This window comes from Gopherus flavomarginatus, chromosome 16 (assembly GCF_025201925.1).
Source record: "Gopherus flavomarginatus isolate rGopFla2 chromosome 16, rGopFla2.mat.asm, whole genome shotgun sequence".
Classification (NCBI taxonomy): domain Eukaryota; kingdom Metazoa; phylum Chordata; order Testudines; family Testudinidae; genus Gopherus; species Gopherus flavomarginatus.
The window spans coordinates 877,780-903,481 of record NC_066632.1 but is presented as its reverse complement, the minus strand read 5'-3'; the positions used below and the strand labels follow the sequence as shown (position 1 = coordinate 903,481).

Genomic DNA, 25,702 nt, shown 5'->3' with positions numbered 1-25,702 from the left:
CTGCCAGCCCATTAGCCCCCGGGGCGCCGGCTCTGCCGGGTCTCCTCGCCCGGCCCTGCCAGCTCAACAGCCCCCGGGGCCCTGCCAGCCCTACAGCCGCCAGGGCGCCGGCTCTGCCAGGTCTCCTCGCCCGGCTCTGCCAGCCCAACAGCCCCCGGGGCGCCGGCTCTGCCAGGTCTCCGCGCCCGGCCCTGCCAGCCCAACAGCCCCCGGAGCGCCGGCTCTGCCAAACATTCTTTATTCAGTTTATAAAAATGTGGCTGCTAAGAAACTGTAACCCAGGTGATGGGCGTCTCCCAGCAACCCCCCCGCGGGGCGTCAGGAGAGGATGGGCACTTAGGGGGTAAAGCTGACTCGCCCCTGGAGCAGACAGACACAGGACAGACAGGCTGGCACAGCCGAGCCTGCAGCGGAAAGGGGCGAGGGCAGCGTCTTTGGCAGGGCCACAGGGAGAACTGACCCCCGCGCTCGCCCTGGCTTGGTCCCAGGGGCAGCCGGCCTTGCCCCGTCCAGCCGCTTGGCTTTGGTCAATGCTGCAAGGCCAGGGCCTCAGCCAGTCACAGCTTGTTGAAAATTAGAGATACAGAGGAGCTGGAATTCAGCCCGAAGTCCAGGCCCTGACTCCATCCCCACAGCCCCGGATCGGGGAGGGGACCCCTGGGGCGCTCCAGACCCTGTTCTGTAAGTTATGTGGATAATTAAGGGGGAGGCAAAGATCCGGTGCCAGGCCCAGTGCCCGCGGGGCCCCAGCATCACCAGGCCAGCGTGAAGCTTCCACCAGGCTGGGCAGAGACAGGCCCCCACCTGCTCCGAGGAGAGGAGCGGGGTCGGCCTGGCCAGGCCAGAAAAGCCGAGAAGGATAAAGTGCAAACAGAGCCCGGGGGCAGAGGGGCCCAGGGCCAGCAGGGGTGCTAGTCCTCGGAGCCCTCGCTCTCTTCCGCCAGGTCCTCGAGGAGGAGCTCGTCCAGGTCGCACAGCGCCAGGCTGCCCTGGCTCAGGCAAGTGGCCACAGTGGAGCCGGTGCTCTGGTGCTCCAGGCTGGCGAACAGCACCTTGGGCAGCCTGTTCTTGGCGCGGCTGCGGGGGTGGACGCAGTGTGTGCCGGGCACATGGGGCTCTGCGGGGGGGAAGGGCAGAGTGTCACGTGAGGCGCTGCTCCCAAGTTACCAAGGGGAAACTGAGGCAGAGAGAGAGGCAGGGACTCGAGTTGGTGGCAAAGCCGGGGATAGAACCCAGATGTCCGAGCTCCCAGCTCACCCCTGCTCTGACCCCACTGCCCTCCCCGAGCTGGGGACAGAACCCAGGAATCCTGGCTCTCAGCCCCCCACCCCACCCCAAACAGCCCCTCACCTCGGCGGTTGTAGCAGTCCTCAGCGTAGCAGGAGTGGGGGTTGCGGCTCCGGGACCCGGCGACCTGGTGTGGCGACAGGATGCGGCTGGGCAGCACGCGGGTGCTGCAGATGAAGCAGGGAGAGGCCATGCCCATCTGCGCTGAGCCCCTGGCAGGAAGACAGCAGTGGGGGGCGTGAGTCATGCTGCCCCCCAGAGCTCCCCCTCCCTCCCCATGGCAGGGCCAGGCTGTGGGGAGACCCCCCCCACCTCACCTGAAGCTGCGGTTGCAGGAGGGGCAGTGGAACTCGGCCGTGCCCCACATCTTGTCGTAGGGCACCGGGTCGTAGCACTTCCCGCACAGTCGGCACCGGGACACCTGTGGGGGACCCCAGAGAGTGAGTGTCCCGGGCCACAGCCCGCCCCGCCCCGCCCCCCCCCCGCCAGCCCTGGCGGACGCACCTGCTTTCTCTCGGGCACACGGCGCCACCAGGTGCTGTCGCAGGCCTGGCAGGCGAACTGGCGCTCGGCGGAGGGGATGAGGTTGCGGCTGGCGTGGTCAAACATACGCAGGTTCCGCTCGGTCAGCGGCAGCACCCTCAGCTGCTGGGCTATGGCCTGGGGGGCAGAGGGCAGGGGGCAGCATGGGGGGCCTGGGGATCAGGTCACCTGCGTTCTCCTCCCTCTGCTGCTGAGCGAACACGTCCATCCTCAGTGCCTCCTTCCCCTTCCACCCGCCTCTGTGCAGATGGCGAGACGCCATGGGGCAGGCTTGCTCTGGGTCCAGGCAGCGCCCGGCACAACGGGGCCCTGATCTCGGCCGGGGTCCGGCAGCGCCCGGCACAATGGGGCCCTGATCTCAGCCGGGGTCCGGGCAGCATCTGGCACGACGGGGCCCCGATCTCAGCTAGGGCCTCTATATGCCACAGTAGTAACAGAAAGGGAAAGATCTGCCAGGAGCAAGGGGCAAAGTCTCCGTCCCTGTGGGTCCCATGGGCCTGGCCCCCCTCACCTCGATGTCCTTGTCGCTCTCACAGTCAAGGCTGGGTTTCTGCATGGGGGGCGGGGGGGGGGAGATAAGAAATAAAGTTAAAATGCAAATAACCAGATGTGTGTGAACAGCGACCCTAGCGCCAAGACAGGGGTGCCTCCCCCTCCCTCTTCCCCTGCAGGACACCACCCCTCCAGCCAGAGACACAGACACATATAGACATGCACACGGATGCACACATGTGCTCGTGTATATACGGGACGCACACACGTGTGCACACACAGAGGGATCAGCACAGACACACACACACCTGTGTCTGTTGCTCCTCTTCTTGCTTCAGTTTCTCCACCACTTTCTAGACGGGAAGCGAGAGGAGCCTGGCATGAGGGGACGGCTCGGGGAGACTCGGGGCTCCCCGCCAGCTGGATGACCCAGCCCCAGCCCAGGGCCCCAGGCTGCACAGACACCCCCAACTCTGCCCCTGGCCAGCAGTGGGCCCGGTGCAGCCTGGCTGGCTGCTCAGTGAGGCAGGGCCCGAGCAGCGTCTGGTCCTGTCTACGACTCAGCCCGGGGTCCCCCAAACACCGACCACGGCCCCCGCTCTCCCCACGTCCCCCCTCCTATGGTGGGACGAGAACGGAGAGTGAAATACCTTCACCACAGGGTCGTGCTGCAGAGTCCGGCGCTCCTCGGGGTCCGCATCTAGGGCAGGGACAGACCGTGGTTACCCCCGCCCGGCTCGTCTGCTCCCCTGCCTCACCGGGCCAGCTCGTCTGCCCATCAGCCCTCGCCTGCCTCGCCGGGCCTGGCACCTCTATCCCCCGCTCACCCTGGCTCCTCTGCCTCCACCCATCCCCAGCCTGTCCTTGCTAGGCCTGGTTCATCTGCCCCCACCTACCCCCTGCCTGCCTCGCCTGGCCCGGCTCCTCTGCCCCCACCTGCCTCACCAGTCCCAGTTCACCTGCCCCCCGGCCCCTCTGCCCCACGCCTGCCCCAGCTCATCTGCCCCCTGCCTGCCTCGCCTGGCCCGGCTCCTCTGCCCCCACCTGCCTTATCGGTCCCAGTTCACCTGCCCCCTGGCCCCTCTGCCCCACGCCTGCCCCAGCTCATCTACCCCCTGCCTGCCTTGCCTGGCCCGGCTCCTCTGCCCCCACCTGCCTCACCAGTCCCAGTTCACCTGCCCCCCGGCCCCTCTGCCCCACGCCTGCCACAGCTCATCTGCCCCCTGCCTGCCTCGCCTGGCCCGGCTCCTCTGCCCCCACCTGCCTTATCGGTCCCAGTTCACCTGCCCCCTGGCCCCTCTGCCCCACGCCTGCCCCAGCTCATCTGCCCCCTGCCTGCCTCGCCTGGCCCGGCTCCTCTGCCCCCACCTGCCTTATCGGTCCCAGTTCACCTGCCCCCTGGCCCCTCTGCCCCACGCCTGCCACAGCTCATCTGCCCCCTGCCTGCCTCGCCTGGCCCGGCTCCTCTGCCCCCACCTGCCTCACCGGTCCCAGTTCACCTGCCCCCCGGCCCTGCCCCCTGCCTGCCTCGCCTGGCCCGGCTCCTCTGCCCCCACCTGCCTCACCAGTCCCAGTTCACCTGCCCCCCGGCCCCTCTGCCCCACGCCTGCCCCAGCTCATCTGCCCCCTGCCTGCCTCGCCTGGCCCGGCTCCTCTGCCCCCACCTGCCTCACCGATCCCAGTTCACCTGCCCCCCGGCCCCTCTGCCCCCTGCCTACCCCAGCTCATCTGCCCCCTGCCTGCCTCGCCGGATCCGCCCCTCACCTCCCAGCTGCTCCCGGCACAGCACGATGACCTTGCAGACCATGGCGTGGTTGTTGTGGTAGCGACGCATGAGCAGCACGGCCTCCTCCACGCTCACCCGCCCGTAGAACTTCTCCCGCAGGCGCCGTACGCTCTTCTCCAGCTACGAGAGACAGGCCCACTCTTACTGCGGCCAGCCCCGGGTGTGTCCCCGGGCACCAGCGTTACCGCAGCCAGCCCCAGCGTTACCGCGGCCAGCCCCGGCGAGTCCCTGGGCCCCACCCTTACCGCAGCCAGCCCCGGGCGAGTCCCCGGGCACCAGTGTTACCGCGGCCAGCCCCGGGCGAGTCCCCGGGCACCAGCGTTACCGCGGCCAGCCCCGGCGAGACCCCAGGCACCAGCGTTACCGCGGCCAGCCCCGGGCGTGTCCCTGGGCACCAGCGTTCCCGCGGCCAGCCCCGGCGATTCCCCAGGCACCAGCGTTACCGCGGCCAGCCCCGGCGAGTCCCTGGGCCCCACCCTTACCGCGGCCAGCCCCGGGCGAGTCCCCGGGCACCAGCGTTACCGCGGCCAGCCCCGGCAATTCCCCGGGCACCAGCGTTACCGCGGCCAGCCCCGGCGAGTCCCCGGGCAGCAGCGTTACCGTGGCCAGCCCCGGGCGAGTCCCCGGGCCCCACCCTTACCGCGGCCAGCCCCGGGCGAGTCCCCGGGCACCAGCGTTACCGCGGCCAGCCCCGGCGAGTCCCCGGGCACCAGCGTTACCGCGGCCAGCCCCGGGCGAGTCCCCGGGCCCCACCCATACCGCGGGCAGCCCCGGGCGAGTCCCCGGACACCAGCGTTACCGCGGCCAGCCCCGGACGAGAACCCCGGGCACCAGCGTTACCGCGGCCAGCCCCGGGCGTGTCCCTGAGCCTCACCCTTACTGTGGCCAGCCCCGGGCGAGTCCCTGGGCACCAGCGTTACCGCGGCCAGCCCCGGGCGAGTCCCTGGGCACCAGCGTTACCGCGGCCAGCGCAGGGCGAGTCCCTGGGCACCAGCGTTACCGCGGCCAGCCCCGGCGAGTCCCTGTGCGCCAGCATTACCGCGGCCAGCCCCGGGCAAGTCCCCGGGCGCCAGCGTTACCGCAGCCAGCCCCGGGCGAGTCCCTGGGCGCCAGCGTTACCGTGGCCAGCCCCGGGCAAGTCCCTGGGCACCAGCGTTACTGCGGCCAGCCCCGGGCCCTTCCCCGCCTGGGCCTGGGCACCCATCTCCTGGGCCAGGGCAGTTCCCCAGCTCCCACCCCACAGCCTGGCCCCGGTACTGCCAGCTGCAGCCCCCAACTCTCCCAGACTTCTCAGGGCCCTGCCCAGAGCCTGGCCGTCCAGGTGACGCTGCAGAGCCCAACGGCTCAGCCCTGGGGGCAACAGGACGAGACTGGTGGCTTAGCGGTTGCTGGCTCCCCCGCTGTTCCCACCCCCAACGCCTGCTCCGTGTGGTTTGTCCTCCCCATCCCCGGAGGCCTGGCAGTGCCATGCAGTGCTTGTTTGGGGAGGGTCTCTGCCGGGGGGGGTGCTCCATTGGCTCAGCTCCCAGGGCTTTGCTCCCCAGGGGGGATCCATCTGCCAAGGGGTCCCCCTGAGCTCATTGGCCGGTGTCTGCCCCCCGCCCGCCTGTTAAGGGGAGGTGACTGCCCTCTATGGCCTTACCCACCTGGCTCACCCTGCCCCTGATCTGGGGCCAGAGTAGACGCCAGCACTGAGCCTTTCTGGGGGCAGGGGCTGAAACAGCTTTGGTGTCACCCCCGGCCCCTCCTGTCCCGCCAGATCCCTTCAGCCGGGCGCTGCCTGGCTCACGTCTTCACCCACCACGCCAGGGGCTTCCTGCTGCCACCCCGGGCTTGCTCCCCCTGTACCCCCAGGCAGACCCACTGCCTTTCAAAGCAAGGGAGGGAGGGCGCTGGGTCTCCGAGCTCCCTGCACAGGGTCGGCACCAGGCCGCAGGGTGTGGGTGGCCAGAGCCCCGTGGCACCCACCCGCATGCCCAGCACCCGTGGGTGGGGATTAGACTCCATTGCTCTTCGGTGTCCCAGAGGGTAGGGCCCTGTGCTGGGGGCCAGACTTCACCAGCCTGGTGCCAGGCCGGGGGGGCTGCACCCCAGGCAGGGCCCCCCTAAACATTCCCCTGGGGTCTCCTGGCGCCCCCCACAGCCCAGGCAGGATCCTCACCCCGAGGCCCTGGCAGCGCCAAGCCCCACACGCTCCCGGGGGCCGGCCGGGGAAGGGAGGAGGCCAACCCGCAGGTCCCGAGCCCAGATCCAGCCCTGCTCGCCCCGGCCCCCGCACGCCAGGGGCAGAGGGGCCCGCGGTCCCCAGCCAGTCCGGGGTGCCCCGCAGCGGCTCCGCGCCCGTGGGGCGGCAGGTCAAGCACCGGGGAGAGCCAGTGGGGGCCCCTGGCCCCACCAGCCCCTTGGAGCGTGGGGCGGGGGGGCAGCAAACCCTGCGCTCCATGGATCGGCCGTGGCCCCGCAGCGCGCCCCACAGAGCCACCCCGGGGCGCACGCACCCCCCGCCCGTGCCCCCCGGCCCCGGTACCTCCACCTCCTCCCCCCGGCGCTCCATGGTGCTGCCGGGCGGATCCGCGGCGCCGCGACCGACCTGCCCGGGGCCTCCTGCGCCCGGACCCGCCCCCGCCCGGAGCCGCTTTCGCTTTCGATCGGCCCCGCTGGGCAAGGGGGCAGCGCCCAGGGGGCACCGCCCCCCCCCCAGCGCAGGGCGCCCGACCCCCCAAAGTCCCCCGGGGGCCACTGAGGCTCGTACCCCCCAGCGCAGGGCGCCCGACCCCCCAAAGTCCCCCGGGGGCCACTGAGGCTCGTACCCCCCAGCGCAGGGCGCCCGGCCCCCCAAAGCCCCCGGGGGCCACCGAGGCTCCTCCCCCCCAGCGCAGGGCGCCCGACCCCCCAAAGTCCCCAGGGGGCATCGGGGCTCCGCCCCCCCAGCGCAGGGCGCCCGACCCCCCAAAGTCCCCAGGGGGCACCAGGGCTCTGCCCCCCCAGCGCAGGGCGCCCGACCCCCCAAAGTCCCCAGGGGGCACCGAGGCTCCTCCCCCCCAGCGCAGGGCGCCCGACCCCCAAAGTCCCCAGGGGGCACCGAGGCTCCTCCCCCCCAGCGCAGGGCGCCCGGCCCCCCAAAGCCCCGGGGGGGCAGCACCCAGGAGCCTCCCTCCTACCCCATACCAGCCTGACCCCCATCAGGTCCCAGACAGTGGGCAGAGCCTGGTGGGGAATTGGAGCCACACTCCCTCACTCCCAGCCTGGCTGCCCCATGGGGCACCTGCCCCACATCCGGGTGAGCAGATCGAGGGCGCCTGCCATGTGGCCGGTGGCCCAGGGGGGTTGTGGGGGTGTGGAGCCCCCATGTTAGGAGTGTGGGTGTGACGAAGTGGGGCTGTTCTTAGTGTTCGCTCTGAATACTGGGGGGGGGGCCTCAGTTTCTGGCCGACACTCTGTCTCCTGGCAACTAATGGCCAGGCCCTTTGTCATGGTATAATTCTCCACTCTGAACCTTAGCGTCCAAAAGATGGGGGGGGGTACCAGCATGAATTCCTCTAAGCTCAATTACCAGCTTAGTACTTGTTGCGCTGCCACCAACCAGGAATTCCAGTGCCTGGTACACTCTGGTCCCCCCAAAACCTTGCTCGGGGACCCCCAAGACCCAGTCCCTCTGGATCTTAACACAAGGAAAGGAAACCCGTTCCCTCACCGTTGCCTCTCTCAGGCTTCCCCTCCCTGGGTTACCCTGGAAGATCACTGTGATTCAAACTCCTCGAATCACAAACAGAGAGGAAAATTCACCTTCCCCCCTCCTTCTCTCTCCCCCCTCCCAGACTCTCCCTGAGAGAGAAAGTAATCCTAACACAGAGAGAAAATTAACCTTTCTCTCCCCCTTCCCTCCTTTCTCCCCACCAATTCCCTGGCGGATCCAGACCCAGTCCCCTGGGGTCTCACCAGAATAAAAAAACAAGAAAAGCTTTTAATTAAAGAAAGAAAAAACAGTAAAAATTATCTTTGTAAATTGAAGATGGAATATGTTACAGGGTCTTTCAGCTATAGACACTGGGAATACCCTCCCAGCCTAAGTATACAAGTACAAATTAAAATCCTTTCAGCAAAATACGAATTTGAACTCCTTCCAGGCAAATACACATTTGCAAATAAAGAAAACAAACATAACCTAACTCGCCTTATCACCTAGTACTTACTATTTTGAATCTATAAGAGCCTGTATCAGGGAGATTGGAGAGAAACCTGGTTGCACGTCTGGTCCCTCTCAGAACCCAGAGAGAACAACCACCAAACACTAACAGCACACACACAAACTTCCCTCCCTCAAGATTTGAAAGTATCCTGTCCCCGACTGCTCCTCTGGTCAGGTGACAGCCAGGCTCACTGATCTTCTTAGCCCTTTCCAGGCAGAAGAGACATGAAGTACTTCTGTTCTATTAACTCTTACTGATCTCTTTATGACACACTTCCCCCCTGCCAGGGGATGCTAAAGGTGGGGGAGAACAAAGAGATCAGGTGACCTCCTGGCCCAGGAAAGGGGCTGAGCGGAGAGGAGAGGCCGGAGGGGGAGTTTTCAGTCTGGAGCTGGCTGGGGACGAGGAGTGAAGTGCAGATAGGGGGTCTGGGTCACACCCCCCCAGAAAGGACCTGGCCGAGGGGTCCGGTTCTCTGTACCTACAAGCTCTGTTTTAGACCCTGTTCCTGTCATCAAATAAACCTCTGTGTTACTGGCTGGCTGAGAGTCACGTCTGACTGCAAAGTGGGGGTGCAGGTCCCTGTGGCCCCCCCAGGACCCCGTGGCCCCCCCAGGACCCCGCTGGGGCGGGCTCGCTGTGGGAAGCGCACGGAGGGGCAGAGGATGCTGAATGCTCCAAGGAGAGACCCAGGAGGTGAAGACGTGGGAGCTTCTTGCCCTGAACAAGTCTGCTCCAAGGGAGAGGAGGCTCCCCAAGGTCCGGACTGGCTTTGTGGGGAGCAGGTCCAGAGCATCGCCCGGGGACTCCGTGACAGCTGCACAGACAGATAGTCCCTGCCCCCAAAGAGCTCACAGTCGCACTAGGTGGGAGGGGAAACTGAGGTCCAGGGAGGGGAAGGGACTCAGTCAAGGCAATGCCCTAGGAGGGCCCCAGGTCTCACTCTGAAGGGCCCCACCTCCCTGGTCAGTAGCAGGGGGAGAATCTGCCTCTGCACCCAGAGGAGCTGGGGCTGAAGGGGAGCCTGGGGGTGGCTCTCTGGCCGGTGCTAGGCAGGGGGCGGACTGGGTGACTCGAACCGTCCCTTCTGGCCAGGAAGGGCTGGAGACTGACGGGACCGGGCAGGTCTCTGGGACGGGGGCTCTCTGGGGCCCGGGCAGGTCTCTGGGGTGGGGGCTCTCTAGGGCACAGGCCCAGGCAGGTCTCTGGGGTGGGGGCTTTCTGGGCCCAGGCAGGTCTCTGGGGAGTGGTTCTCTGGGGCCCGGGCAGCTCTCTGGGGCGGGGTTCTCTGGGGCCCAGGCAGGTCTCTGGGGTGGGGGCTTTCTGTGGCCCGGGCAGGTCTCTGGGGCAGGGTTCTCTGGGGCCCAGGCAGGTCTCTGGGGTGGGGGCTTTCTGTGGCCCGGGCAGGTCTCTGGGGCGGGGTTCTCTGGGGCCCGGGCAGGTCTCTGGGGTGGGGGCTTTCTGGGGCCCAGGCAGGTCTCTGGGGCGGGGTTCTCTGGGGCCCGGGCAGGTCTCTGGGGTGGGGGCTTTCTGGGGCCCAGGCAGGTCTCTGGGGCGGGGTTCTCTGGGGCCCGGGCAGGTCTCTGGGGTGGGGGCTTTCTGGGGCCCAGGCAGGTCTCTGGGGCGGGGTTCTCTGGGGCCCGGGCAGGTCTCTGGGGTGGGGGCTTTCTGGGGCCCAGGCACAGGGCCGGCTCTAGCCATTTCACCACCCCAAGCACGGCGGCACGCCATGGAGGGTGCTCTGCCGCTCGCCGGTCCTGCGGCTCCGGTGGACCTCCCAGGCATCCCTGAGGATGCTCCACCGAAGCCACGGGACCAGCGGACCCTCTGCAGGCACGCCTGCGGGAGGTCCACTGGAGCCGCCTGCCGCCCTCCTGGCAACCGGCAGAGCGCCCCCCGCGGCATGCTGCCCAAACACGCGCTTGGCGCGCTAGGGCCTGGAGCCGGCCCTGCCCAGGCAGGTCTCTGGGGCGGGGGCTCTCTAGGGCACAGGCCCAGGCAGGTCTCTGGGGTGGGGGTTCTCTGGGGCCCAGGCCCAGGCAGGTCTCTGGGGCGGGGGCTTTCTGTGGCCCGGGCAGGTCTCTGGGGCAGGGTTCTCTGGGGCCCAGGCAGGTCTCTGGGGTGGGGGTTCTCTGAGGCTCAGGCAGGTCTCTGGGGACTGGGGAGGTCTCTGGGGACTGGGGAGGTCTCTGGGGCGGGGGTTCTCTGGGGACCGGGCAGGTCTCTGGGGCAGGGGTTCTCTGGGGCCCAGGCAGGTCTCTGGGGACTGGGCAGGTCTCTGGGGCGGGGGTTCTCTGGGGACCGGGCAGGTCTCTGGGGCGGGGGTTCTCTGGGGCCCAGGCAGGTCTCTGGGGCCCAGGCAGGTCTCTGGGGCGGGGGTTCTCTGGGGCCCAGGCAGGTCTCTGGGGCCTGGGCAGGTCTCTGGGGCGGGGGTTCTCTGGGGACCGGGCAGGTCTCTGGGGCGAGGGTTCTCTGAGGACCGAGCAGGTCTCTGGGGCGGGGGTTCTCTGGGGCCTGGGCAGGTCTCTGGGGACCGGGCAGGTCTCTGGGGCGGGGGTTCTCTGGGGCCTGGGCAGGTCTCTGGGGTGGGGGCTCTCTAGGGCCCAGGCAAGTCTCTGGGTTAGCAGGGGTCCGGGCCAGGCAGGTCTGTGGGGCTGGGCAGGTCTGTGGGGCCCAGGGTTCTAGGGCACTGGATGTGTTGTGCCTGGCTGGGCCCCCAAAGCCAGCAGCTGTTTGGCCGTTGCCTTCAGCAGGGGCCGGATGGGGGCAGCTGTTTGGAAACCCCAGGGCTCAGTCTCACGGCGCGATGGCTGCTTGCAGGGGGGACACAGCACGAGGGAGCCTGGTGGCTGGCGGGTCGGGTGTTTATTCCGTTTTCTCAGAGTACGCACCTTGCAGCAGCAGGTCCAGGGTTCCTGCCTGCAACCACATAGGTGAGGAGAGTCGGGGGGTGCACCATGGCAGAGGGAATTGGGGTGGTGGTGTCCAGCAGGAACAGTGGGGGGGGGAACCCAGCAGGGACCATGGCAGTGGGGATGGGGATGGGGATGGGGTGGGGGGGGGTCCTGCAGGGACCATGGCAGTGGGGATGGGGTTGGAAGGGTCCTGCAGGGACCATGGCAGGGGGGATGGGGAATGGGGTTGGGGGGGGGGCCCTGCAGGGACGATGGCAGTGGGGATGGGGATGGGGATGGGGTGGGGGGGGGTCCTGCAGGGACCATGGCAGTGGGGATGGGGAATGGGGGGGTCCTGCAGGGACCATGGCAGTGGGGATGGGGAATGGGGTGTGGGGGGGTCCTGCAGGGACCATGGCAGCGGGGATGGGGAACGGGGGGGTCCTGCAGGATCTAGGTGTCGCAGCCCACAAAGTGGGCGAAGTTGTCCAGGGTTTGCAGAAACGATTTCTTTCTCCTGTCGGTTTCGGCTTCCTCCGGCCTCGGCCAGGGCACGATGAAGCTGGCCTTGCCCAGGACGTAGGTGTAGCTGGTTCCAAGGAAGGGAGAAGGCACCTGTCAGTGCCGGGGGTGCAGAACACAGGAAGTGGCCCATATGCCCCGGTCCTGGCCTGGTGCCCCCCTAGCCAGGCACGGACCAGCTGAGAGACCAGGGAGCCTCAGTCAGGGGCAGGGCCAGGGCTGCCTTGAGCCTGTTCTGGCCGAGGGCGCTGGGACAGCTGAGCCCAGCCTGGAGCGGGCCGAGTGCTCAGCTCCCCACTGGCCCCACGGGAAGCACGTGATCCCAGGTGCGCAGAGCTGGATACGTGCCGGGGCTCCAGCACATGGAGTCAGGGCCCCTCCAGAGCCGAGCTCCAGGCCCCCAGCTTCACGCGGCCAGTCGCCTCCAGCGGATCACACCCTACGGTTGCCTTGGGGCTCCTCAGCTCTGAGCAGTGCTGCCCCCACAATGGCCTCCTGCTCGGCCGGGCACAGCAGGGAACAGGCAGCCCCCAGCTGGGCCACGGCCCAGCCCCTGGCCAGCCAACTCCCGTGCGCGCCAGCCCCAGGGAGGGGACTCACCTGTCTTTGGACAGCCAGAGATCCCGCGTCTGGCCCATGACCAGGTACCTTTCCTGCTCTCGCAGGCCCAGGGCGGCCTCGCAGGTCGCATGGGAGACAAATCTCCTCACTTTCCCGCTTGCCTCTGCGTCTGTCCCTGGGGGAACGGACCGTGGGTCAGGCTAGCAGGGGGCACCTCCCTGCCAGCGGGGTGCTGCCCACAGTAAGGCAAAGGCACCCCCTGGCACCGCCTTCCCCCTGGGCATCTGCTTCCCGGCCGGAAACCGCTCAGAACAGTGGCAAGAGCTCCTGGCATCCCTGAGGGGCCTGTGCCCCCGAGTGCCCCTGTGACAAACTGGGACTGTTCTTACTGTGGGGGGTGTTGGTCTGGGAGGATGGTCTGCACTGGGGGATGGGAGACGGGCTGGAGGGAAGATACCTGAGCAGGTAACGGGAGAACCCAGGAAGGGGTGAGAGGCCAAGTGACACCTCTGCCCGGGAAGTTGAACAAAGGGGGAGGAAGAGACGCTGTGGGTGGGAGAGTTTCAGGAGCTGGCTGGGGAATGGAGGGGAGTCCATACAGGGCTCTGACCCCTCAATGGGGCTGTGGTGCTCCTAGGACCCCAAGATGGACCTATTTGGGGAGGATCCTGTTGTCTGTGCCTGCAAAACCTGTCCTGGACTGTGATCCTGTCATCTGAATAAACCTTCTGTGTTACTGGCTGGCTGAGAGTCCTGGTGAATCACAGGAAGCCAGGGGTGCAAGGCCCTGACTCCCCAAACTCTGTGACAGACCCCCATCCCCCCCCAGTTCCCAACCGCTCCCAGCCCCCCACTGCAGCAGGGCAGGGGAGGAATTGGCAGAATGAAACCCAGTGACACTGCTGGGGAGTGCCAGGGTGTGTGTGGAGTGTAACTACCCTGAGGGGTGTGGCCAGGCCAGGGATCTCCACTAGCCCTGAGGGGTGCGGCCAGGCTGGGGATCCCCACTAGCCCTGAGGGGTGCAGATCCCCACTAGTCCTGCAAAGACCCACAGCAGGTTTCCATGGGGGCCAGGGGTCAGGGCCCCCCAGTTTGACTTTGAATCTGAAGGAAGTTTGAGCAGCACAGCGCCCCCTAGTGCCGCACTGGGCCCAGCACTGACTGAGGGGAGAGTGCCCCATACTGAGTGTGACAAAGTGGGGCTGTTCTTCATGTTCCCTCTGAATGCTGGGGGGGGGCCTGAGTTTCTGGCCGACACTGTCTCCTGGCACCTAATGGCCAGGCCCTGCCCCCTGCCAGGGGATGCTAAAGGTGTGGGAGACAGAGAGATCAGGCGACCTCCTGGCCTGGGAAAGAGACACAGCCAGAGAGGAGGGGCTGGAGGGGGTTGGGCAGTTTTGGAAGCTGACTGGGAAATGGAGGGGAGCCCCGATGGAGCTCGGGCCTCCCAGCGGGGCTGTGGCCTCCCTGGGGGCCCAGATGGGCCTAACTAAGGGGAGTCCTGTTGTCTGTACTGGCAAGGCCTGTTTTGGACTGTGTTCCTGTCATCTAAATAAACCTCTGTGTTACTGGCTGGCTGAGAGTCACGTCTGACTGCAAAGTGGGGGGTGCAGGACCCTGTGGCCCCCCCAGGACCCGCCTGGGCAGACTCACTGTGGGAAGCGCGTGGAGGAGCACATGCTGAATGCTCCACGGGAGAGGAGGCTCCCCAAAGTCCTGACTGGCTTTGTGGGGAGCAGTTCCAGAGCATCGCCCAGGGACTCCGTGACACTGAGCCCCTGCCCCGCTCCCTCCAGCGCCCCCTGCTGAGCCCCCCATTTCCTGCATCATCCCCTGCCGAGCCCCTGCCCACCCCCTGCAGCCCAGTGTCCCCTGCCAAGCCCCCCATTCCCTGCAGCACAGGTCCCAGCACCACAGTGGGGCCAGCACTGACAGAGGGGAGCCCCCCCCCCACCGTGGTCCCTCGGGGGTCTCCGCTCGCAGCCCAGCCTGCCTGGGACGGCAGCGCTGCCTCAGCGGAGCTCACCAGACTTGATGACGTCCAGGACCTTCATGCTGTAATAGACGGTGCTGTTGTGTGGCTCCCACTGCTCCAGCTGCACCTGGTAGACTGAGGCAGAGGAGGGGAACCAGCGGTGAGCCCGTGTCCCAGGGGCCCTGCACCCCACGTGCCTAGGTGGCAAGCGGTGGAGCCAGCACCCCCCGCTCCAGGGACCCCTCGCTCATCTCCAGGGTCTGTTACGTCCATGTATGGCCCTGGTCCCGGCCCTGGAACCGCCTCCCACCCTGCCGCGGGGAGGGGAGGATTCAGGAGGCATGTGGGAGCGTTTCCACCTCACACCACAGGGCTGAGCGGGGAAGGAGCAGGATGGCCCCGGGAGGCACCTCGCCCCAGCTGGGCCTGGCACAGAGGGGCTGTTCAGCCGGGCTACGAGGGGGCTGAAGGAAACAGGGTGGGATATTGGAGACCACAAGGGCTGGGAGCCAGCAGGTGGGTTCTGACCCAATCCTGGTGTCCCGGGCCCAGCACCAGCTGCTCCAGGAATGGGAACGACACTCCCAGGGCAGGAGGACGAGCTGCTCTAGGATGGTCTTGTCCTGCCCCCGAGTCATCAGAGGTTGGTTTAAGCCGGAAGCAGGAGGTTTTCTCCCCCTCCCAAGCTCTGTCTGCAGTAACTCTACAAGCCCTGCCCGCTCCTGCTCTCCACCGAATGTCTGGTCACCCTGTGCCCCTCGCTGAGCCCTGCCCCGTCCCATCCTGTGGCAGTGGGTTCCACAGGCTAATGACAGAGTGTGACACTGGCTGGTTCGGAATCGCTGCCTTTCGACGTCATTGGCTGGCGGCTGGTCAGCTGTGACGAAGTGGGGGATTTTCTTACTGTGTACGCCTCAGTTTCCCTGTGTGCTGCGTGTGTAATGAGGGGGTTGGAAAAGGAGTTTGTTGGTGCAGGGGACCAAGTGTGACCTCGTCTAGCAGCCAGGACCCCAGACAGCTGCCTGGAGATGGGAGATACTAGTGAGCAGTGACCTGGTCACCAGGAGGCCCAGCCCAGCTCGGGAGTCACAGCCAGTTCTGGCCAGTGGGAGGACAATGGGCTGCGGGGAGAGGACCTCGGTGACCTGACCAGCCAGTTCCAGCCAGAGGGGATGAGAGGAGGCCCAGGCGACCCTGTTTCCCTGGAGAGAAGACAATGGACAGAGGTGGGGCTTGGGGCCGGGCAGGGGCGGCTCCAGGCCCAGCACGTGCTTGGGGCGGCAAGCCGCGAGGGGCGCTCTGCCGGCACTGCGGGGGTGGCAGGCAGGCTGTCTTCAGCGGCTTGTCTGTGGAGGGTCCGCTGCTCCCACAGCTTCGGACCCAGGACCGGCGCTGGGGGTTTTAGCACCCTAGGAGCACGGCCATTTCGCCGTCCCGCGCCCTGGTCCCGCGGCTCCGGTGGAGCTGCCGCAGTGGTGCCTGCAGGAGATCCACCGGAGCCACGCGAGCAGCCGACCGTCCGCAGGCACCACTGCGGCAGCTCCACCGGAGCCGCCTGCCGCCCCCTCCGTCAAAACGCTGTCCACCAATAATCCTGGCGCTCTAGGCGATTGCCTAGGCCGCCCAAATGGAAGCGCCGGCCCTGTTCGGACCTCCCGCAGGTGCCGCCGAAGGCAGCCTGCCTGCCGTGCTTGGGGCGGCAAAAGTCCTAGAGCCGCCCCTGGTATCAGAGGCCCAGCTGGGAGCAGGGGGGCTCCGGGCTGGGGGGGGGAGCAGGCAGAGCCCCCCTGGCTGCAGGGGGACTGGGATGTGCTGGGCTGAGGGAGGCCAGGTCTGAGGCCGGGCCTGAGGCCGGAGAGTTTCCTGTGCTGGGTTCAACTCTCAATAAATCCTCCTGTGTTACACTGGCGGAGAGTCGCTCCGGGCTAGAGATCAGGGCCGGGGGAGGAGTCCCCTTTGGGGGGTGCAGGCTCCAGGGTGCAGAGTGAGGGGACTCCCTGGGGGGGCCCATGGCAGGGACAGACGTGCTGAGGCTCAGAGAGGGGCAGCTCCAGGAGGTGGAGGGGCCTGACCCCGAGAGGTGGACCCCCAAGAAGGACTGTAACCCCAAAGGGGGTTCCCCCCAGGGACCGTACGGAGCCAGGAGAGAGCCTGAGTCCTGGGAGTCCGTGACAACTGGGAAACATGCTGCAGGGTAACACAGCCGAGCACTCCCAGCCCCCCGGGAGCCTCCTGCCCTCTCCAGAGCCCAGCCGGGCTTACCGTAGTCCACGCCCGTGTCACAGGCTTTCTCGTAGAGCTGGTCCTCCGACAGGCTGCGGGGAAGGGTCATCTGAAGGCAATTGTCTGAGTGCATGGAAAGCGGAGAAGTCAGACGCCCCGGCTGGCCAGGCTGCACGTCTGGGGAGGTCCCGGCCTGTCCAGTAGCTCACAGGAACATGGTCGGAGCGTCCCAGGTCCCATGGGGCCTCATGGTCTTGGTGCGAAGCCCAACAGACACCGTGGGGACCTGGAGCTCAGGGTGCAGCTGAGCCGGGGCCTTTCCAGGCACTGCTCTGACCAGGGCATAGTCACGAGCGAGCGTTCGCCCCAGAGAATTCTCTGCCATGCACGGGGCCCGGCAGCAGGTAACGAGCCTGGCAGCGGGGAACGAGCCCAGCACAGGGCCCGGCAGCAGGTAATGAGCCTGGCAGCGGGGAACAAGCCCGGCACGGGGCTCGGCAGCGGGGAATGGGCCCGGCAGCAGGGAACGGGCCTGGCACGGGGCCCGGCAGAGGGGAACGGGCCCGGCAGCGTGGAACGGGCCTGGCACGGGGCCTGGTAGCAGAGAACGAGCCTGGCACGGGGCCCAGCAGCGAGGAACAAGCCTGGCAGCGGGAAATGAGCCCAGCAGCGGGGAAAGAGCCTGGCACAGGGCCCGGCAGCAGAGAACGAGCTGGGGACGGGGCCCAGCAGCAGGGAACAACCCGGGGACAGGGCCTGGCAGCGGATAACGAGCCGGGGATGGGGCCCGGCAGTGGATAACGAGCCCGGCAGCGGGGAACGGGCCCAGCCCGGGGCCCGGCAGCGGGGAACGAGCCTGGCAGCGGGGAACGAGCCCGGCAGCAGGGTCCTGCAGCGGAGAATCAGCCGGGGATGGGGCCCGGCAGCGGGGAACGAGCCCGGCCCGGGGCCCGGCAGCAGGGAACGGGCCCGGCAGCGGGGAACGAGCCCAGCAGCGGGGTCCTGCAGTGGAGAACGAGCCAGGGATGTGGCCCGGCAGTGGGAAACGAGCCCGGCCTGGGGCCCGGCAGCGGGGAACAAGCCTGGCAGCGGGGAACGAGCCCGGCCCGGGGCCCGGCAGCAGGGAACGAGCCCGGCAGTGGGGAACGGGCCCGGCAGTGGGGAACGGGCCCGGCAGCGGGGTCCTGCAGTGGAGAACGAGCCAGGGACGGGGCCCGGCAGCGGGGAACGGGCCCGGCAGCGGGGTCCTGCAGCAGGGAATGAGCCCGGCAGCGGGGAACAAGCATGGCAGCGGGGAACGAGCCCGGCCCGGGGCCCGGCAGCGGGGAACGAGCCCGGCAGCGGGGTCCTGCAGTGGAGAACGAGCCAGGGACGGGGCCCGGCAGCGGGGAACGAGCCCGGCAGCGGGGTCCTGCAGCAGGGAATGAGCCCGGCAGCGGGGAACAAGCATGGCAGCGGGGAACGAGCCCGGCCCGGGGCCCGGCAGCGGGGAACGAGCCCGGCAGCGGGGTCCTGCAGTGGAGAACGAGCCAGGGATGGGGCCCGGCAGCGGGGAACGGGCCCGGCAGCGGGGTCCTGCAGCAGGGAATGAGCCCGGCAGCGGGGTCCTGCAGTGGAGAACGAGCTTGGCAGCGGGGAACGAGCCCGGCCTGGGGCCCGGCAGCAGGGAACGAGCCTGGCAGTGGGGAACGAGCCCGGCCTGGGGCCCGGCAGCGGGAAACGGGCCCGGCAGCGGGGAACGAGCCCGGCCCTGGGCCCGGCAGCGGGGAACGGGCCCTGCAGCGGGGAACGAGCCCGGCAGCGGGCTCCTGCAGTGGGAAACGAGCCCGGCCTGGGGCCCGGCAGCGGGGAACAAGCCTGGCAGCGGGGAACAAGCCCGGCCTGGGGCCCGGCAGCGGGGTCCTGCAGTGGAGAACGAGCCAGGGACGGGGCCTGGCAGCGGGGAATGGGCCCGGCAGCGGGGAACGGGCCCGGCAGCGGGGTTCTGCAGTGGAGAACGAGCTTGGCAGCGGGGAACGAGCCCGGCCTGGGGCCCGGCAGCAGGGAACGAGCCTGGCAGCAGGGAACGAGCCCAGCAGCGGGGAACGAGCCCAGCAGCGGGGAACGAGCCCAGCAGCGGGGTCCTGCAGTGTAGAACGAGCCAGGGACGGGGCCCAGCAGCGGTAACTGCTCGGGGAAGTGGCCAGGCCAGCGCTCGCTGGCGGGTGACTGTCACGCTAATCCGGGTGCCGTGGCCTGTCCCTAGCATCCCCCTCCCAGGGCGGCTGTGTGTGAGGAGTGAATCGCCCCTGGCTGGGCAGCGAGAGGAGCAGGCAACACCACGGAGCCGGGCACGGGTGCAGCTTTACCTTCGGCGCATTTGCACACCTCCTCCTGGCAGATCTTCCTCAGCAGCCCGCTCTCGTTCGGCACGTTGTAGAAGCGGCTGCATCTCCGGGCTGCGAGGGGAAGAGACCCAGAGGCCGTGTTCTGCCCTGGCTGGCTGCCGAGGGCCATCTCCTGCTCTGGAGCCTGCCCCCCGCCCCCGGCTGCTCCACGTCTGTCCATTCCTTAGGGCACAGGGCCCCCGGACACCCATCGAGCGCCCTCCCCCGCCCCCCAGCGCCGCACCAGCCCCTCAGCCAACCCGGTGGGGTCGGCGCAGCTCTCCAGGCTGGCTGAGGCCTGGGGAGAGGAGTTTGACTCCATTTGCTCTCGCTCCAGCCTGGAGCCAGACCCCTTTCCTGGGCCACCCTCGCCTCGCACCCGCCCCTGCAGCCACAGGCCCCACATCCGCCCAGCCTGTGCGCAGCTGCTCCACCTGGGTCCAGGGCAGGGCGTGGCGCTGGCTGTGACCCACACACTGCCCCCTTGGGCTCCCTCTGAGCAGGGAGCAGCCGGAGATCCCCCACCATAACGCCAGCCCGGGTGAGCAGGGAGGGGATCCGCACAGCAAACCCGGCCCGTCAATCTCACCTCTCACACTCAGGCCCATGATCGGGGCCGGATTTGCCCCGGCGGGCACCTGAACGACGGGCAGGTTTGCAAAGCTGCCCTGCAGCCCCAGCGCAATTCCCAGGGGCAGATTCCTACGCCAGCTACGGGCCCCGAGCCCATGTCCCCTCCAACCCCCCCCCAGAGCTTCCCACTGGCAGCACCTGGCCTCCGAGTGGCGCTGGTCGTCACGGGCTGCTCCGCCATGGGGCCCGGTTCACCCCGATGCCCATCTGCCCGCCTGCGGCACCGAGGTGTACGGAGTGCAGGGCCCGTGGCCAGCACCTGGCCCCGTGCACCGGTATCAGCTCCTTCCCTGGACAGGCATTGGGGCAAGCGCCTCTGCGGCAGGGGCTCTGCATCCACACGAGCGGGGCTGCACCCCTGGGCTGCGGGGGAAAGCTGAACCCCCCCTGTCCTGGCCTTGGCCCTCTCCCTCTGCGCGGAGCTCCCAGACGTGGAAACGCGGCTCCAGCTCACTGGAAGGTGCCGACGCTGGTGCCCCAGCCCCCTGGAAAGGCAGGGCCGGTGCCCGTGGCGCCCCTGCCCGGAGCCCTAAGGAGACGCTCACCAGGCTCGTAATACTCGTAGATGGTGACCACAGCCGGCTGCAGCATCCCCAGCTGTGCACGCTGGTGAATCCGGAACCCGACTTCCGTGTCCGTCTGATTGGAAATCTGCAGGGCCCGGGAACAGACCAGCTGGCTCAGCCCTGGGCCCATCCAGCCTGGCCTCCCGGCTGGCCACATGACACCCTGCAGCAGCCGCTGGGGGATAATCTGCCCCGTGCGCCCCAGGCTGCCCCCGCGTGTGGTGGTGTCATGGACAGAAGTCTGCATGCGCCCCCACGGACAGACCCAGGCCCCCTTTGACTCCTCACAGACCTGCTGAGCGTCAGTGGGTGCTGGGCTCTGAAACCCCAGTGCCAGGCCAGACCCGCTCTGTCCGTGCCTCGGGGCCCGCTCCGAGGGCTCAGCGCCGGCCGAGGAGAGCCCATGGGCCCAGCGGGGCTGCGGCGTCGGCACGACATAGCCAGGGGCCAACCTCGGGGCAGCTCCAGGGCCCCCTGCTCTGCTCAGCTGACCCCTGCTGATGGGGCTGGGCCCGACCCCCAGAAGAGGCCAGCAGGAAGCAGCAGGCGCTCGCCCAGGGGGCCGTGTAGCAGCCCCGATCCTGGCATTGGCTCCTTGTCTCTTACCACAGGGCCACGTGGCACGCCAGGGTCCCTCCCGTGCGTCTCCGAGGTCAGTGCGGACACTGCTGGCATGAGGTGAACGGCCCTGGGTCTCTGCTGCGCCCCCCCAGCAGCCGCACCCTGGGCAGGCCACACTGTCTCCTCCCGTCTGGCCCCCTGGACTGCCAGGCCCCTCATGGGAACCCTGTTCTCTGTCAGGCTGGGGGGCCGATATCCCCTCCGTACAGCCCGCAGGGTCCCCACAGTCTCAGTCACTCGGGGCTGCGCAATGAGAGGCCTTGGGTGGAGCATCTCAGGGAGCAGCAGATTTGTGGGGAAGGGGTCCCGTGGGGAGAGGGGAGGGGCACAGTCCCACAGGGGTTGAGGGGCAGGGTCCCTGGGGGCAGAGGGCTGGGGACAGGCGGGCGGGCCGGGCTGGCCCCTCACCTGGTTGAAGTAGAGGATGACGGAGTTGTTGCTGATGGTGCCTTTGCTCTCGAAGAGGAAGATGTACTGCTCCACACTGTTGGTGAGCTGGGGGGCCAGGCAGATACCGCTCAGCTGGGGCTCTGGGTCTGCCCTGCCCCCTCCAGCCAGCAGCACTCCCCAAGCTGCCCCCAGCTTGCAGGAGCCTGGCAGCAGGTCCGTTCCGTGGGGTGCCCCTATCTCCACCCCCTCCCCTGTAGGGACCTGGGCTCTGACCCTCGGGGCTAACAGGGCCACGCGCAGGGCCAACAAGGGGCAGAGATCGCAGCCGCATGCTGGCTCCCCATGGGTGGTCTGGCCTGGCTGAGCCCCATGGCAGCCCCACAGAGCGTCAGGCCCGAGACCAGCAACCCTCTGGCCATGGGGCCTGAAGCCTCGGGCCGGCCCGTTACCCTAAGTCACCTGCTTGAGATCGCCCAGGTTGGGCTCGAAGCCCGTCAGCAAGGAGATGTCGATGATGGTCATTGTGGCATCCCGCAGCCCCAGGGACCTAGGGACCAGAATGCTGCCTTCAGCTCGTGCGTACGGGCAGGGGCAGGGCCATGTGGCTCGGGACAGGCCCCATGGGGCACAGGGAAGTGGCAGGGCTGTCAGGGCAGGGGCCATGGGGCTCAGGGCGCAGGCCCCATGAGGCACAGGGAAGGGGCAGGGCTGTCAGGGCAGGGGCCATGGGGCTCAGGGGGCAGGCCCCATGGGGCTCAGGGAACAAGCAGGGGGCAGGGTTGTCAGGGCAGGAGCCATGGGGCTCAAGAGCCATGGGGCACAGGGGGTAGGCCCCATGGGGCACAGGGAAGGGGCAGGGCTGTCAGGGCAGGGGCCATGGGGCTCAGGGAAGGGGCAGAGCTGTCAGGGCAGGGGCCATGGGGCTCAGGGGGCAGGCCCCATGGCGCTCAGGGAACAAACAGGGGGCAGGGCTGTCAGGGCAGGCCCCATGGGACACATCCTGCCTTGCTCTGCTCCACGTTCTTTGTACAGGGCTGTGAAGCAGAGTGGAGGGACCCGGGGGGCCGGACCCACGATGGGGCAGAGTCTCCACGGGGGGCGGCTGGTGCCGATTCCCAGCCCTGCAAAGCAGTGGGAGGCGCGAAGGCACCGGCCCGTCAGCGCCGTACCCTGGACCAAGCCCCCTGCCCCGCGCGTTACAGAACTCAGCCTGGCACCCGGATTCTGCCCTAGCCTCTGCCAGGTCATTACCGGGCCTGGAGCCGGAGCCGGAAGGTGTTGATGTCGTCCTGCTTCTTCTTGTCTGTGAAGCCAAAGGGCAGGATTAGGGGAGGGCCCAGCTGTGGGGCTGGGCCCCCGGGGGCGTCTCCTCCCATCAGGCGGAGGGTCCCATTTCTGCCAACCCGGGGCTCGGGGACATGGACCAGCTCCTAGGGGAGCAGATGACTGCCCTGCCGTACCTTCGGGCACCTCCTCCACGGTCACCGCCAGCCAGAAGGCCTGGCACTCATGTTCGCGGGCCGGCGGCAGCGTGTGGTACATGGTCAGGAGCTGGGAATGAAGCCGAGAGCGTGTGCTGAGTGGGTCACCCCCGCCAGCCGGCCCGTGGGCAAGACACACCCCTCCCGTCCGCCGTGGCACAGCAAGGAGGGGCCGGCATCAGGAGCAGAACCCAGGAGAGTCCTGGCTCCCAGCGCCCCTGCCCACTCTAACCACTAAACACCACTCTCCATCAAGAGCTGGGGAGAGAACCCAGGAGTCCTGGCTCCCAGCCCCCTCTGCTCTAACCACCAGCCCCCACTCCCCTCCCAGAGCTGGGGAGAGAACCCAGAAGTCCTGGCTCCCAGCCCCGACCCCCTGCTCTAACCACCAGCCTCCCCTCCCCTCCCAGAGCTGAGGAGAGAACCCAGGAGTCCTGGCTCCCAGCCCCCCTGCTCTAACCACTAGCCTCTACTCCTCTCCCACAGCCAGGGAGAGAACCCAGGAGTCCTGGCTCCCAGCCCCAGAGCTCTAACCACTAGCCCCTACTCGCCTCCCAGAGCCAGGGAGAAAACCCAGAAGTCCTGGCCCCTACCCCTGTCTAGTCTAGCCCACTGATGGGCAGAGCCCCGTGTGACATTATGAGTGTAATCTAATATCTCATTGAAAGGTGACAGGGCCAGAAAGAGTTAATTAACTCACCTCACCGACTGACCTGACCCGTGGGTGAACCTTAAGAACTAGTTAGCAAGATATGTAAATGAACAGAGCTTTGAAATGCAAGTCTGCATTGTCAGAGGTAGAAGGGGAGATGTTTGCTCAGGTCTTGGGATGCCAGGAAACAAGGCTTGTCTATTGCTATAGTTCTAATTCAAAGATCAAACAAGGAATATTAGCATTTATGATGATACTTGAGTGAAATAATGTTATTCTCTGTGTGTCTCTTTGAAGGTTGTGGTAACCTGTATCTGAACTGTTTAATGGATAAATTACCCTGTGTTAATTGCCAGGATGTTTTGGAGAAGGAGTCAAGTATCAGAGGGTAGCCGTGTTAGTCTGGATTTGTAAAAACAGCAAAGAATCCTGTGGCACCTTATAGACTAACAGACGTTTTGGAGCATGAGCTTTCGTGGGTGAATACCCACTTCCTCAGATGCATGTAATGGAAATATCCAGGGGCAGGGATATATATGTGTGCTAGCAAGAAAGCTAGAGATAACGAGGTCAGTTCAATCAGGGAAGATGAGGCCCTGTTCTAGTAGTTGAGGTGTGAAAACCAAGAGAGGAGAAACTGGTTCTGTAATTGGCAAGCCATTCACAGTCTTTGTTCAATCCTGAGCTGATGGTGTCAAATTTGCAGATGAACTGAAGCTCAGCAGTTTCTCTTTGAAGTCTGGTCCTGAAGTTTTTTTGCTGCAGGATGGCCACCTTAAGGTCTGCTATAGTGTGGCCAGGGAGGTTGAAGTGCTCTCCTACAGGTTTTTGTGTATTGCCATTCCTAATGTCTGATTTGTGTCCATTTATCCTTTTCCGTAGAGAATGTCCAGTTTGGCTGATCTGGCCACACCATCACTGGTTCATTCACCTGCACATCCACCAATGTAATATACGCCATCATATGCCAGCAATGCCCCTCTGCTATGTACATCGGCCAAACTGACACCATCAGCTCAGGATTGAACAAAGACTGTGAATGGCTTGCCAATTACAGAACCAGTTTCTCCTCTCTTGGTTTTCACACCTCAACTGCTAGAACAGGGCCTCATCCTCCCTGATTGAACTGACCTCGTTATCTCTAGCTTGCTTGCTAGCACACATATATATCCCTGCCCCTGGATATTTCCATTACATGCATCTGAGGAAGTGGGTATTCACCCATGAAAGCTCATGCTCCAAAACGTCTGTTAGTCTATAAGGTGCCAAAGGATTCTTTGCTGTTTTTGGAGAAGGAGTTAAGTCTATTGTTTTCTCAGGCCGAAAGGCTGCTGGAAATGTACAAGAGCCCTGGGACACGATCCTGGTTGATCTCAGATCTGCTTTGGGTTTCAAGAGGGGGAAACCTTAAGCCACGAGGATTGAGATCCCCAGTCACTGACTGGAGCCCCCTGAATCTGGACATTGGACTAGAACCTCTGGACAATTTCTAAAAGGACTTTTGGCAACTACAAGCTCACCTCTGCTGTGCATCTGAACCTCAAGAATTGAATTCAAGTCTGTATGTGTATTGATCTTTTAAACAACTCTCTCTCTTTTCTTTTATAATAAATTTTAGCTTAGTTAATAAGAACTGACTGTAGCGTGTATTTTGGGTCAGATCTAAGTTATAATTGGACCTGGGTGTGTGGCTGATCCTTTGGGATTGGAAGAACCTTTTCTTTTATATGATAGAAGATTTTCAGGAATCATCATCATATGTTTGACAGGTGTGTCCGGATGGAGGCCTGAGGCTGGGCACTTTAAGGGAACTGCGTGGTTTGGATTTCTAAGTAACCAGTGAGGTACCGTAGAAGCTGTTCTGTGCTGGCTGGTAAATCTAAGTATTGGAATAACCACCAGCGTTTGGGGTTTGTCTGCCCCGTTTTGTTTGCAGTTCACCCTGATTGAGTGACCTCAGCTGGCTCCCAGGGGCAGCACCGTCACACCCCGTTCCCCATGTTCCCCAGGGGGTGCAGGGCTGGGTTGGGCTGTGGGCCATCACCCAGGCCCAGGCATCACTCACTGTCACTGTGCCCGTGCCCGTCCCGCTGGCAGTGATGTTCAAAGCTTCGTGGGCGTAGAACTGCAGGGGAAAGGGTGGGAGGTGCTGAGGAGGTGCCGGGCTGTGCAGCACCCCAGAGCCAGCAGCCGCCCTGCCCTGGCCACGGAGCGCAGGGTCCCTCGTGGGAGCTGTGCTCCGGTCTCCGAGCCCTGCATGCCAGGTGTGTCCCCAGGGGCTGTGGCTTTGTGCCATGGGCGTGGCTGCATGCCAGGGGGTGGGGCCCAAGGGTGGGGGCGGGGCCCGAGGCAGGGCTGAGGGCAGGGGGCGTGGCCCAAGGGCAGGGGGTGGGTCTGCATGCTGGGGTGGGGCCCGAGGGCAGGGGGTGGGACCTGAGGGGAGGGGGAGGGACCCCAGGGGAGGGGGTAGAGGTTGAGGGCCGGGGGCGGGTCTGCATGCCAGGGGCAGGGTCTGAGGG

The 25,702-nt window shown here is 66.2% G+C and overlaps 2 protein-coding genes and 1 long non-coding RNA gene across 5 annotated transcripts in view; 1 reads left to right on the top strand and 2 right to left on the bottom strand.

Annotated features, from left to right (window-relative positions):
- Nucleotides 1-222: 222 nt before the first annotated feature.
- SHFL (shiftless antiviral inhibitor of ribosomal frameshifting) lies at nucleotides 223-6,748 on the bottom strand. Of its 3 annotated transcripts, XM_050924845.1 has the most exons (9): nucleotides 6,636-6,748; nucleotides 4,087-4,228; nucleotides 2,973-3,022; nucleotides 2,631-2,675; nucleotides 2,342-2,380; nucleotides 1,792-1,947; nucleotides 1,605-1,708; nucleotides 1,351-1,499; nucleotides 223-1,117 (listed from the first exon to the last, which is right to left on the bottom strand). In XM_050924845.1, the coding sequence occupies exons 1-9, from the start codon at nucleotides 6,660-6,662 to the stop codon at nucleotides 912-914; spliced, it is 918 nt and encodes a 305-aa protein (XP_050780802.1). In that variant the 5' UTR covers nucleotides 6,663-6,748; the 3' UTR covers nucleotides 223-911. The 3 variants fall into 3 exon arrangements, with proteins under 3 accessions (XP_050780802.1, XP_050780804.1, XP_050780803.1); XM_050924847.1 differs by lacking the exon at nucleotides 1,792-1,947; XM_050924846.1 differs by lacking the exon at nucleotides 2,631-2,675.
- LOC127035235 (uncharacterized) lies at nucleotides 4,175-5,469 on the top strand. Its single transcript, XR_007769617.1, has 4 exons — nucleotides 4,175-4,272; nucleotides 4,414-4,687; nucleotides 4,928-5,047; nucleotides 5,208-5,469. It is a non-coding gene; the product is annotated as an uncharacterized LOC127035235 (long non-coding RNA).
- Nucleotides 6,749-11,491: 4,743 nt separating the features above from the next.
- Nucleotides 11,492-25,702, bottom strand: part of LOC127035197 (complement C3-like) — a 51,019-nt gene continuing 36,808 nt past the window's right edge. The window contains exons 31-41 of the mRNA XM_050924792.1: nucleotides 25,249-25,308; nucleotides 22,511-22,601; nucleotides 22,302-22,353; nucleotides 21,510-21,597; nucleotides 21,069-21,155; nucleotides 20,019-20,124; nucleotides 18,823-18,912; nucleotides 16,514-16,597; nucleotides 14,303-14,386; nucleotides 12,315-12,450; nucleotides 11,492-11,781 (exon numbers count right to left, since the gene is read on the bottom strand). Coding sequence (XP_050780749.1) covers nucleotides 11,646-11,781; nucleotides 12,315-12,450; nucleotides 14,303-14,386; nucleotides 16,514-16,597; nucleotides 18,823-18,912; nucleotides 20,019-20,124; nucleotides 21,069-21,155; nucleotides 21,510-21,597; nucleotides 22,302-22,353; nucleotides 22,511-22,601; nucleotides 25,249-25,308 — 1,014 coding nt within the window. The 3' untranslated portion in view covers nucleotides 11,492-11,645. The remainder of the gene's footprint in view (nucleotides 11,782-12,314; nucleotides 12,451-14,302; nucleotides 14,387-16,513; nucleotides 16,598-18,822; nucleotides 18,913-20,018; nucleotides 20,125-21,068; nucleotides 21,156-21,509; nucleotides 21,598-22,301; nucleotides 22,354-22,510; nucleotides 22,602-25,248; nucleotides 25,309-25,702) is intronic.